This window comes from Brachyistius frenatus, unplaced genomic scaffold (assembly GCF_029030835.1).
Source record: "Brachyistius frenatus isolate BFR_SWC_R1_liver_20210118 unplaced genomic scaffold, ASM2903083v1 Contig_401, whole genome shotgun sequence".
Taxonomy (NCBI): Eukaryota; Metazoa; Chordata; class Actinopteri; family Embiotocidae; genus Brachyistius; species Brachyistius frenatus.
The window spans coordinates 54,866-67,500 of record NW_027211000.1 but is presented as its reverse complement, the minus strand read 5'-3'; the positions used below and the strand labels follow the sequence as shown (position 1 = coordinate 67,500).

At 40.6% G+C, this 12,635-nt stretch overlaps 1 protein-coding gene across 1 annotated transcript in view; it reads left to right on the top strand.

Moving 5' to 3' along the window:
- eif4e2rs1 (eukaryotic translation initiation factor 4E family member 2 related sequence 1) overlaps positions 1-12,071 on the top strand; it is a 12,449-nt gene extending 378 nt beyond the window's left edge. Inside the window, exons 2-7 of the mRNA XM_069724918.1 lie at positions 1,320-1,410; positions 1,520-1,654; positions 2,277-2,381; positions 4,339-4,491; positions 5,398-5,534; positions 10,818-12,071. Of these exons, the coding sequence (XP_069581019.1) occupies positions 1,320-1,410; positions 1,520-1,654; positions 2,277-2,381; positions 4,339-4,491; positions 5,398-5,534; positions 10,818-10,857 (661 nt within the window). The 3' untranslated portion in view covers positions 10,858-12,071. The remainder of the gene's footprint in view (positions 1-1,319; positions 1,411-1,519; positions 1,655-2,276; positions 2,382-4,338; positions 4,492-5,397; positions 5,535-10,817) is intronic.
- Positions 12,072-12,635: the final 564 nt, after the last annotated feature.

Sequence of the window (12,635 nt, the reverse complement as noted above, 5' to 3'; positions counted from 1 at the left end):
ATAACGATGGAAGGAGTTTGACTCTCAAACACGAATTAAACTTTATTTATAAAACGACCGGCTAACAGTGATGGCGGTGTTCTAATATCTCCCAATATTTAAGGTTCGTGTTTGTTTTCAAGGAACTGAAATATGTACTTCATTTAATGGAAATAAAAGCTGGGTGTTTCAGCTGGTTTTATCCTCCTGCTCAGTAACCATATTTTTATTAATCATAATCAATAATGTTTTTAGTTATAATAGTCAATAATTATGTTTTTATTTATAATAGTCAATAATCATGGTTTTATTGATGGTAATCAATAATCGTGTTTCATTTATCATAATCAATAATCGTGTTTTTATTTATCATAATCAATAATCGTGTTTTTATTTATCATAATCAATAACCATGTTTTTATATATCATAATCAATAATCATGTTTTTATTTATCATAATCGATAATTGTGTTTTTATTTATCATAATCAATAATCGTGTTTTTATTTATTATAATCAATAACCATGTTTTTATTTATCATAATCAATAACCATGTTCTTATTTATAATAATCAATAACCATGTTTTTATTTATCATAATCAATAATGTTTTTAGTTATAATAGTCAATAATTATGTTTTTTATTTATCATAATCAATAACCATATTTTTATTTATAATAGTCAATAATCATGTTTTTATTGATGATAATCAATAATCGTGTTTTTATTTATCATAATCAATAATTGTGTTTTTATTTATCATAATCAATAATCATGTGTGCCACATAAATATTCTGATCATTGTACACCTGAAAAAAACGTTTTCATAAACTTTATTTAAAAAGGTTTTACTGAACAAAACAAACGTTTACGACTAGTTTTTAAAAAGATCAATCAATAAAAATTCAATAAAACAAAACAAAAAACAGGTCCTGAACCGGGTCTTCTCTGGTCCTGAACCGGGTCTCCTCTGTTCCTGAACCGGGTCTGCTCTAGTCCTGAACCGGGTCTTCTCTAGTACTTAACCGGGTCTGCTCTGGTCTTGAACTGGGTCTCCTCTAGTCCTGAACCGGGTCTCCTCTAGTACTGAACCGGGTCTGCTCTAGTCCTGAACCGGGTCTCCTCTGTTCCTGAACCGGGTCTCCTCTGGTCCTGAACCGGGCCTCCTCTGGTCCTGAACCGGGTCTTCTTCGGTCTTGAACCGGGTTTCCTCTAGTCCTGAACCGGGTCTCCTCTGGTCCTGAACAATGTTATGATAAAATGCTGATCAATGATCAATGACATCATGTGTAAGCAAACAACCAATCAACTCACAGAAACACTTCCTGTTTTTATTCCAGGCTGAGAGACGACGAGGACCAGGAAGACACAGACAGTTGCCATGACAACGGTGATGGGCCCAACAATAACAACAACAACAACCGACGCAAGGTCAGAGGATCTGTCTGTCTGTCTGTCTACCTACCTGTCTGTGCAGACGGTGTGTCCAGGTACAGGTGAACATTAACCCGTCTGTCTGTCTGTCTGTCTGTCTGTGCAGACGGTGTGTCCAGGTGCAGGTGAACATCCTCTTCAGTACAACTACACATTCTGGTACAGCAGAAGAACTCCGAGTCGTCCTGCAAGTTCTCTGAGCTACGAACAGAACATCAGACAGATCGGGACTGTAGCCTCGGTACTCACACACTCTCACTCACACACACACACACACACACACACACACACACACACACACACACACACACACACACACACACACACACACACACACACACACACATGGAATGAGCCCAAAATCACTGATCATCATCATCTCTCTGTCTGTCTGTCTACTTCCATCACACAACAATAACACCGCTGGTTGTCTGTTTTCTTGTTTGTTTAAATCTTTGCACTATTAGTTAGTTTTAATTTAATTTAATTATTCTATTTTATTATATTTATTGTATATACTGTGCATTTTTATATTTAATATTTTACTGTTGTTTTATTGCTTTCCTGTATTTATAAATGCTGCTGTTGTGAAAAAATGTCCCCTTGGGGATTAATAAAGTATCTATCTATCTATCTATCTATCTATCTATCTATCTATCTATCTATCTATCTATCTATCTATCTATCTATCTATCTATCTACCTATCTACCTATCTACCTACCTGTCTGTGCAGATGGTGTGTACAGGTACAGGTGAACATTAATCTGTCTGTCTGTCTGTCTGTCTGTCTGTCTCCTGTCTGTCTCCTGTCTGTCTGTCTGTCTGTCTGTCTGTCTGTCTGTCCGTCCGTCCGTCCATCCAGGTGGAGCAGTTCTGGAAGTTTTACAGTCACCTGATCAGACCAGGTGATCTCAGTGGACACAGTGACTTCCACCTGTTCAAGGAGGGAATCAAACCCATGTGGGAGGTAAAAGTCCTTTTACCGGAGTACTGCTGTAGTACTAGTACTGGAGTACTTATGTAGTACTAGTACTTGAGTACTACTATAATAATACTACAGTCCTGTTACCAGAGTACTGCTTTATTTCTAGTACTGGAGTACTGCTTTAGTACTAGTACTGGAGTACTACTGCAGTAATACTACAGTCCTGTTTCTGGAGTACTGCTGTAGTATTAGTACTGCTGTACCTGTGTGTGTACTTGTGTGTACAGGCTCAGAGGTGGGCGGAGCATCTGTTAACAGAACCAGGCTCAGAGGTGGGCGGAGCATCTGTTAACAGAACTGGGCTCAGAGGTGGGCGGAGCATCTGTTAACAGAACTGGGCTCAGAGGTGGGCGGAGCATCTGCCTCCACCGGTTGGGGTGAGAGGAGAGCAGACAGAGAAAAGGACAGCATAGAGATAGAGAAGAACTGTTGGTAGAGATGGCAAGCGCAGAGCAGAGACATGCAGCTCCATGACGGGACATCTGGAAAAGAAAGAAGAGAAACTACACGAGTGAAGGAACTGAATGGAGACAACAGATAATAAGAAGAAACTATGGGAGAGAAAAGAAGTTAATGAGATGTGATGGTGAGATATGATTTATAGAGAGTGAAAGAGTGAGAGGAAAGAAGCCCAGTGCATCATGGGAGATCCCCCAGCAGCCTCGGCCTATAACAGCAGAACTGCAGGATGGTTCAGGTTCACCTGAGCAGCTCAACTATAAACTTTGTCAAAAAGGAACGTTTTGAGTCGACCCTTAAAGCTCGAGAGGGTTTCTGCTCCAGAACACAAACTGGGAGCCTGAAAACTGAAACTCTGATTTACATCCTGCTGGTGGAAACTCTGGGAACCACAAGTAGGCTGAAAGAGAAGATCTCTGTCAGGATGATGTGGTTCTATAAGATCTGTCAGGATGATGTGGTGCTGGACTCCAAGGTTCCTCCCAGCTTTGCTGGAGGCCAAGACAACGTCATCTAGAGTAACTAAGTGATTACAGAAAGAGTTTCTGAGGTGTTTAGGACCAAGTACAAGAACTTCTGTTTTGTCTGAATTTAGAAGCAGGACGTTTTTGGTCATCCAGGCCTTTATGTCTTTTAGACAGGCTTCAAGTTTTACTAACTGATTAGTTTCATCTGGTTTTATAGAAAGATATAGCTGAGTGTCATCTGCATACCAATGGAAGTTGATGCAGTGCTTCCTGATGACATCTCCTAATGGAAGCATGTACAAAGTAAAAAGTATTGGGCCTAACACTGAGCCTTGTGGAACTCCATAACTAACTCTTGTTTGTCTGGAAGATTCATTGTTGACATGGACAAACTGGAATCTATCTGATAAGTAGGACTTGAACCAGTCTAATGCAGTTCCTTTAATCCTCGTAACGTCTTCTAATCTCTGTAATAAGATCGTATGATCAATCGTATCAAAAGCAGCACTGAGGTCCAGAAGAACAAGTACAGAGACGAGTCCATTATCTGAGGCTAATAAAAGGTCGTTAGTAACTTTCACCAGAGCTGTTTCTGTGCTATGATGAACTCTAAAGACTGAACATCTTCAAACAGATCATTCCTTTGTAAATGATCACAAAGTTGATTTGAAACAACTTTTTCAAGGATTTTAGAAATAAACGTCAGGTTGTAAATTGGTCTGTAGTTTCCTAAAACAGCTGATCAAGAGTCGTCTTTATAAGTAAAGGTTTAATGACAGCCATGATTATGTAATGATAGTGGATGTCTTCTTCTATGATGTGTGTACCTGTGTGTTCCTGTCCAATGAGTGTTTGTTGGAACTTTGTGCGACTCATTTATAATCCTGATACAATGTCTCTGTTGTTTCATTGTTGATGTCTATCTGGTGCTCGTGATGATGTCATTGGAATGTCATCTTGTCTGTCCCGTTGTCTCTGTCTGTCTTTGTCTGTCCGTCCCGTGTCCCTCCCAGGACGAGTCCAACCGCAGTGGGGGGAAGTGGATCATCCGTCTCCGTAAAGGTCTGGCTAGCAGATTCTGGGAGAATATCATCCTCGCCATGTTGGGAGAGCAGTTCATGGTGGGAGAGGAGATCTGTGGAGCCGTGGTGTCCATCCGCTTCCAGGTACTGTAGTAATGCTCTCGTACTACTGCAGTACTGTAGTGCTACTGTAGTGTTGCTACAGGACTGTACAACTGTAGTACTACTGCAGGACTCTAGTACTGCTACAGTACTTGTACATCGGTACTGTGTTGACATACTGTGATCAGTCTAACTTCAGGTTCTATTGAAGAACGTTTATTATCAGTGTGACAGTAATCAGTGCCGAGTCATTTCTGACTTGATGACGTGTTTCCATTGTGACTTGTTGACGTGTTTCCATTGTGACTAGTTGACTTGTTTCCATTGACTTGTTGACTTGTTTCCATTGTGACTTGTTGACGTGTTTCCATTGTGACTTGTTGACGTGTTTCCATTGTGACTTGTGACTTGTTTCCATTGTGACTTGTTGACGTGTTTCCATTGTGACTTGTTGACGTGTTTCCATTGTGACTTGTTGACGTGTTTCCATTGTGACGTGTTTCCATTGTGACTTGTTGATGTGTTTCCATTGTGACTTGTTGACGTGTTTCCATTGTGACTTGTGACTTGTTGACGTGTTTCCATTGACTTGTTTCCATTGTGACTTGTTGATGTGTTTCCATTGTGACTTGTTGACGTGTTTCCATTGTGACGTGTTTCCATTGTGACTTGTTTCCATTGTGACTTGTTGATGTGTTTCCATTGTGACTTGTTGACGTGTTTCCATTGTGACTTGTTTCCATTGTGACTTGTTGACGTGTTTCCATTGTGACTTGTTGACGTGTTTCCATTGTGACTTGTTGACTTGTTTGGTTTTTTATTAAAACTTGTCAGAAAACTCATTATATGTAATGAATTTAATTACCTTGAATGAATACAACTAGTTATACTACACATTAGTATTTTAACTAGTACTCTGGGACCGCTCCGACTCTGTCTGTCTGTCAGGAGGACATCTTGTCCATCTGGAACAGGACATCCAATGATCACACAACAACGTCCAGAATCAGAGACACTTTGAGACGAGTCCTGAACCTTCCAGCCAACACCATCATGGAGTACAAGACCCACAACGACAGCCTCAGGTACTGCTGTTAGTACTGCTGTTAGTACCGCTGTTAGTACCGCTGTTAGTACTGCTGTTAGTACTGCTGTTAGTACTGCTGTTATTATTACTTAGTACCGCTGTTAGTACTGCTGTTAGTACCGCCATTAGTACCGGTGTTAGTACCGCTGTCAGTACTGCTGTTAGTACTGCTGTTATTATTACTTAGTACTGCTGTTATTATTACTGTTAGTACTGCTGTTAGTTCTGCTGTAGTACTGCTGTTAGTACTGCTGTTATTATTACTTAGTACTGCTGTTATTATTACTGTTAGTACTGCTGTTAGTACCGCTGTTAGTATTGCTGTTAGTACTGTTATTAGTACTGCTGTTATTATTACTGCTGTTAGTACCAGTTATTGATCCGAGAGGTATTGATCAGAGGTATTGTTCAGTTAGTTATTGATCAGAGGTATTGATCAGTGAGTTATTGATCAGAGCTGTTAGTATTGCTGTTAGTACTGTTAGTACTGCTGTTACTACCGCCATTAGTACCGGTGCTAGTACCGCTGTTAGTACCCCTGTTAGTACCGTTAGTACTGTTGTTAGTACTGCTGTTATTATTAGTGCTGTTAGTACCAGTTATTGATCCGAGAGGTATTGATCAGAGGTATTAATCAGTTATTGATCAGTTAGTTATTGATCAGTTAGTTATTGATCAGAGAGTTATTGATCAGAAGGTTATTGATCAGAGGTATTGTTCAGTTAGTTATTGATCACAGGTATTGATCAGTGAGTTATTGATCAGAGCTGTTAGTATTGCTGTTAGTACTGTTAGTACCGCCATTAGTACCGGTGTTAGTACCGCTGTTAGTACTGCTGTTAGTACTGCTGTTATTATTACTTAGTACCGCTGTTAGTACTGCTGTTAGTATTACTTAGTACCGCTGTTAGTACTGCTGTTAGTATTACTTAGTACCGCTGTTAGTACTGCTGTTAGTACTGCTGTTAGTACCGCCATTAGTACCGCTGTTAGTACCGCTGTTAGTACTGCTGTTATTATTACTGTTAGTACTGCTGTTAGTTCCGCTGTAGTACTGCTGTTAGTACTGCTAGTACTGCTGTTAGTACCGCTGTAGTACTGCTGTTAGTACTGTTGGTACTGTTGTTAGTACTGCTGTTATTATTACTTCTGTTAGTACCAGTTATTGATCCGAGAGGTATTGATCAGAGGTATTAATCAGTTATTGATCAGTTAGTTATTGATCAGAGGTATTGATCAGTGAGTTATTGATCAGAGGTATTGATCAGTGAGTTATTGATCAGTTAGTTATTGATCAGAGGTATTGGTCAGAGGGTTATTGATCAGAAGGTTATTGATGGGTTAGTTATTGATCAGAGGTATTGTTCAGTTAGTTATTGATCAGAGTTATTGATCAGAGGTATTGATCAGTGAGTTATTGATCAGAGCTGTTAGTATTGCTGTTAGTACTGTTAGTACTGCTGTTAGTACCGCTGTTAGTACTGCTGTTAGTACTGTTAGTACTGCTGTTAGTACCGCTGTAGTACTGCTGTTAGTACTGTTAGTACTGTTAGTACTGCTGTTATTATTAGTTAGTACTGCTGTTAGTACTAGTTATTGATCCGAGAGGTATTGATCAGAGGTATTAATCAGAGGTATTGATCAAAGGTATTGATCAGAGGTATTAGGTTAGGTTAGATTAGGTAGTTACTTTATTAATCCACAGGGAGAAATTTAGCATACAAGAAAGCAATGAAATAATAATAAAATCATAAAAAGCAATAAAATAACATTAAAAAATATAAAATGCACAATATATACAGTACAGTATATATGTATATTTTATATACAAACAACCAATAAACACAGACAACAGTGTTATTGTTGTGTGATGGATTTTGCCAGAGGTGAGTTATTGTACAGTCTTATTGCGGTAGACAGGAATGATCTCCTGTATCAGGAATGATCTCCTGTATCTGGAATGATCTCCTGTATCAGGAATGATCTCCTGTATCAGGAATGATCTCCTGTATCTGGAATGATCTCCTGTATCTGGAATGATTTCCTGGATCAGGAATGATCTCCTGTATCTGGAATGATCTCCTGTATCTGGAATGATCTCCTGCATCTGGAATGATCTCCTGTATCTGGAATGATCTCCTGCATCTGGAATGATCTCCTGATCTCCTGCATCTTGAATGATCTCCTGATCTCCTGTATCTGGAATGATCTCCTGTATCTGGAATGATCTCCTGCGTCTGGAATGATCTCCTGATACAGAATGATCTCCTGATCTCCTGTATCTGGAATGATCTCCTATATCTGGAATGATCTCCTGTATCAGGAATGATCTCCTATATCTGGAATGATCTCCTGCATCTGGAATGATCTCCTGTATCAGGAATGATCTCCTGTATCTGGAATGATCTCCTGTATCAGGAATGATCTCCTGCGTCTGGAATGATCTCCTGATCTCCTGTATCTGGAATGATCTCCTGTATCTGGAATGATCTCCTGCGTCTGGAATGATCTCCTGATCTCCAGTATCTGGAATGATCTCCTGTATCTGGAATGATCTCCTGTATCTGGAATGATCTCCTGTATCATCTGGAATGATCTCCTGTATCTGGAATGATCTCCTGTATCTGGAATGATCTCCTGTATCTGGAATGATCTCCTGTATCTGGAATGATCTCCTGTATCAGGAATGATCTCCTGTATCTGGAATGATCTCCTGTATCTGGAATGATCTCCTGTATCTGGAATGATCTCCTGTATCTGGAATGATCTCCTGTATCTGGAATGATCTCCTGTATCTGGAATGATCTCCTGTATCTGGAATGATCTCCTGCAGGAATCTGGAATGATCTCCTGTATCTGGAATGATCTCCTGTATGATCTCCTGTATCTGGAATGATCTCCTGTATCTGGAATGATCTCCTGTATCAGGAATGATCTCCTGTATCTGGAATGATCTCCTGCATCTGGAATGATCTCCTGTATCTGGAATGATCTCCTGTATCAGGAATGATCTCCTGTATCTGGAATGATCTCCTGTATCTGGAATGATCTCCTGTATCTGGAATGATCTCCTGTATCAGGAATGATCTCCTGTATCTGGAATGATCTCCTGTATCAGGAATGATCTCCTGTATCAGGAATGATCTCCTGTATCTGGAATGATCTCCTGCATCTGGAATGATCTCCTGCATCTGGAATGATCTCCTGTATCAGGAATGATCTCCTGTATCTGTCCTTGTGACAGCAGCTGGATGAGTCTTTTGGAGAACGTCCTCCTCTGTCCCTGCAGCAGGTGGAGAGGGTGGTCAGGATTATCCAAGATGGACAATAGTTTGAGTATTGATCAGAGTTATTGATCAGAGGTATTGGTCAGATGTATTGATCGGTGAGGTGTTGATCAGTGAGGTATTGATCAGAGGTATTGGTCATTCAGGTATTGGTCAGAGTTATTGATCAGAAGCTTATTGATCAGTTAGTTATTGATCAGAGGTATTGTTCAGTGAGGTATTCAATGAGTTATTGATTAGTTATTGATCAGAGCTATTGATCAGGGAGTTATTGATCAGAGGTATTCATCAGTGAGTTATTGATCTGAGGTGTTGATCAGAGGTATTGGTCAGTTATTGATTAGAGGTATTAATCAGGGCTATTGATCCGAGGTATTGATAAGTTATTGATGAGTGAGTTATTGATCAGAGGTATTGATCAGTTATTGATGAGTGAGTTATTGATCAGAGGTATTGGTCAGATGTATTGATCGGTGAGGTGTTGATCAGTGAGTTATTGATCAGTTATTTTTCAGATGTATTTGTCATTGAGGTATTGATCAGTGGTATTTATCAGGTTATTGATCAGAGGAATTGATCTGACTTATTGATCAGAGGTACTGGTCAGTGAGTTATTGATCAGAGGTATTGGTCAGAGGTATTGGTCAGCGGTATTGATCGGTGAGGTGTTGATCAGTTAGGTGCTGATCAGTGAGTTATTGATCAGTGAGTTATTGATCAGTTATTGATTAGAGGTATTGATCAGGGCTATTGATCAGAGGTATTGATCGGTTATTGATGAGTGAGTTATTGATCAGAGGTATTGGTCAGATGTATTGATCGGTGAGGTGTTGATCAGTGAGTTATTGATCAGTTATTTTTCAGATGTATTTGTCATTGAGGTATTGATCAGTGGTATTTATCAGGTTATTGATCAGAGGAATTGATCTGACTTATTGATCAGAGGTACTGGTCAGTGAGTTATTGACCAGAGGTATTGGTCAGAGGTATTGGTCAGTGTTATTGATCGGTGAGGTGCTGATCAGTGAGTTATTGATCAGTGAGTTATTGATCAGAGGTATTGATCAGTTTTTGATCAGTGAGTTATTGATCAGAGGTATTGGTCAGTGAGGTATTGATCAGAGGTTTTGTTCAGTGAGATATTGATCAGAGAGTTATTAATCAGTTATTGATCAGAAGTATTAGTCAGAGGTATTGATCAGTGAGGTGTTGATCAGTGAGTTATTGATCAAAGTTATTGATTAGAGGTATTGATCAGAGGTATTTATCAGGTTATTGATCAGAGGTATTGATCCGTGAGTTAATGATCAGAGGTATTGACCAGAGGTATTGGTCAGATGTATTGATCAGTGAGGTGTTGATCAGTGAGGTATTGATAAGTTATTTTTCAGAGGTATTTGTCATTGAGGTATTGAGCAGAGGTATTGATCAGTAAGTTATTGATCAGTGAGTCATTGATTAGTTATTGATCATTGAGTTATTGATCTGAGGTATTGATCGGTGAAGTGTTGATCAGTGAGTTATTGATCAGAGGTATTTGTCAGTGAGGTTTTGATCAGTGAGTAATTGATCAGAGTTATTGATCAGTGGTATTGGTCAGTGAAGTAATGATCAGATTTATTGATCAGTGATGTATTGATCAAAGTTATTTATCAGAGGTTTTGATCAGTGAGTAATTTATCAGAGGTATTGATCAGAGGTATTGATCGGTGAGGTGTTGATACGAGGTTTTGATCAGTGAGTTATTGATCAGAGGTATTGGTCAACCTACGTTTGACTGTCTGTCCACCCATCAGCTGTGGAGACGTTCAGTGTGTCTTTGTTTCTAAACATCAGGTCTTTGAATCAGCTCACTTCCTGTTGTGAATCATTCAGTCTCACGTGAGAAATTTCAGAACCTTCTTGAGTCACAGAGAACATTGAGTCACATTAGCAGTCCAGAGAAAACGGGAGGAGTTACACGTCTTCACTCACGTCTCTGTCTTCTGTTTCAGGGACAACTCCAGCTTCAGGAACACCAAGATCTCTCTCTGAGGGTCAGCTGACCGCCCGCCGGCAGATCAGGAACCACTGCTGTCTCACTCTGCTCTCTCATTGGCCGATTGTGTGTGTATGTATGTGTATGTGTATATGTATATGTGTGTGCGTGTGTGTGTTGTAGACCAATAAACTGACTGAACTGGACTGTAGGTGTTTTATTTATTCATCAGTCATTGATTGATCAGTAAGTTACTGATCAGTGAGTTATTGATCAATGATTCATTAGGGATTTATTGATCAGTGATTGCATAAGAACACTGGACTACAAAAACCTACTGGAGACTGAAATCCACCTGTGAAGTTTGAACTTGACAGACGACAGGAAGTGCTTCATTGGAAGCCTTTGAAATACCTGGCGCTCCCTGCTGGAGACCACAGGTATTGAATGGGAGCTGCTGTCGAGCCAGGCACTTCTCTTTAGACTTTAGTGGAGCAGTTTGACCCAGCTGGCACTGCTGTCACCTGTCACAGCGTACAAAGCCGTTCTAGGCCATTTCAGGCAGGCCAGAGCAGGTCTAATCCTGCCTCTATTCTTGGCTGTGGACCAGCTGGGAGCTGTGATCGCTGAGGATGGACCTAATCCAGATCAGGATTAACAGATCAGCCTGGACCACCGCAGCACAGACGACCTCAAACTCCATCCAACATGGAGCTGCTTTATGATGACCAAGTCCGCACGTGACCTCTGACCCAGTGACATCATGAACAAACCCATCAGCACCATTATGGGCCGTCAACCTTCCAACTATCAGAACACATGCCGAGCTACACTTGGACCAGAACCGGCCCAAACCAGTCTACTGTGACCTGACTGATCTGTGTTCCCGGGGCAACGGCTATTGAAAACATCCACCAGAGGAGACCACAATTAATATTTTGCATGTTTTTACATGAAGTTTGGTTCACAGTTGATGTTCCACTTTGAACTCAACTCTCTGTGATGTCACTGAATGTGGCTGACGAGGACATCATGAGATCGAGGCGGCTGCTGGCCTCAAGGCATGAGGGGAAACGCCTGCTCTCAGCTGATTATTCATTAATATCTGTGAACAGAATAATAAGATCAGTTACTGTCTGAGGATCAATATTCAGATTATTTTATTGTTGTTGATCATTGAATTCAGCTGTCAATCAATGTTTGGAAGGTATTTCTGTATTTCAGCTGATTCTCTACAAACTGAATAAAGGAGGTTTAACCAGCTCTTTAACAGGCTCCTCTTCATCTTTACCTCTTCATCAATTTCATTTTGGGTGGCACGGTGGTGCAGTGGTTAGCATTGTCGCCTCACAGCAAAAAGGTTCCGGGTTCGAATCCGGTCCTGGGCCTTTCTGTGCGGAGTTTGCATGTTCTCCCTGTGCTTGCGTGGGTTCTCTCCGGGTTCTCCGGCTTCCTCCCATCATCCAAAAACATGCACCTCAGGTCAGGTTACCTGGCGCCGCGCTAGTGGCAGCCTGCTGCAGCAGCTCCCCCCTGAGAGCCCCCCTGCTGTAGTGAAGACATTTCCCCTCGGGATTAATAAAGTGTATAAAATAAAAAAAATAAAAAATTGAACACAGGCTGAACTAATCGATCAGTCTAATAACGTGATTAAATCAGGATCAGCTCCAACAGGAAGTGAGTGTTTCTGTGATTTCCTGTTTGTCTCTGTGGTCCAGGTGAGGTACAGTTCATTAAACGAGCTCACGTGTCCAATCAGGTGAATGTGAATCACCTGCTGCTCCTCACCTGGCAGTCGCTGCAAAGGAGAAGCTGCAGAAACAAATTAAAACTT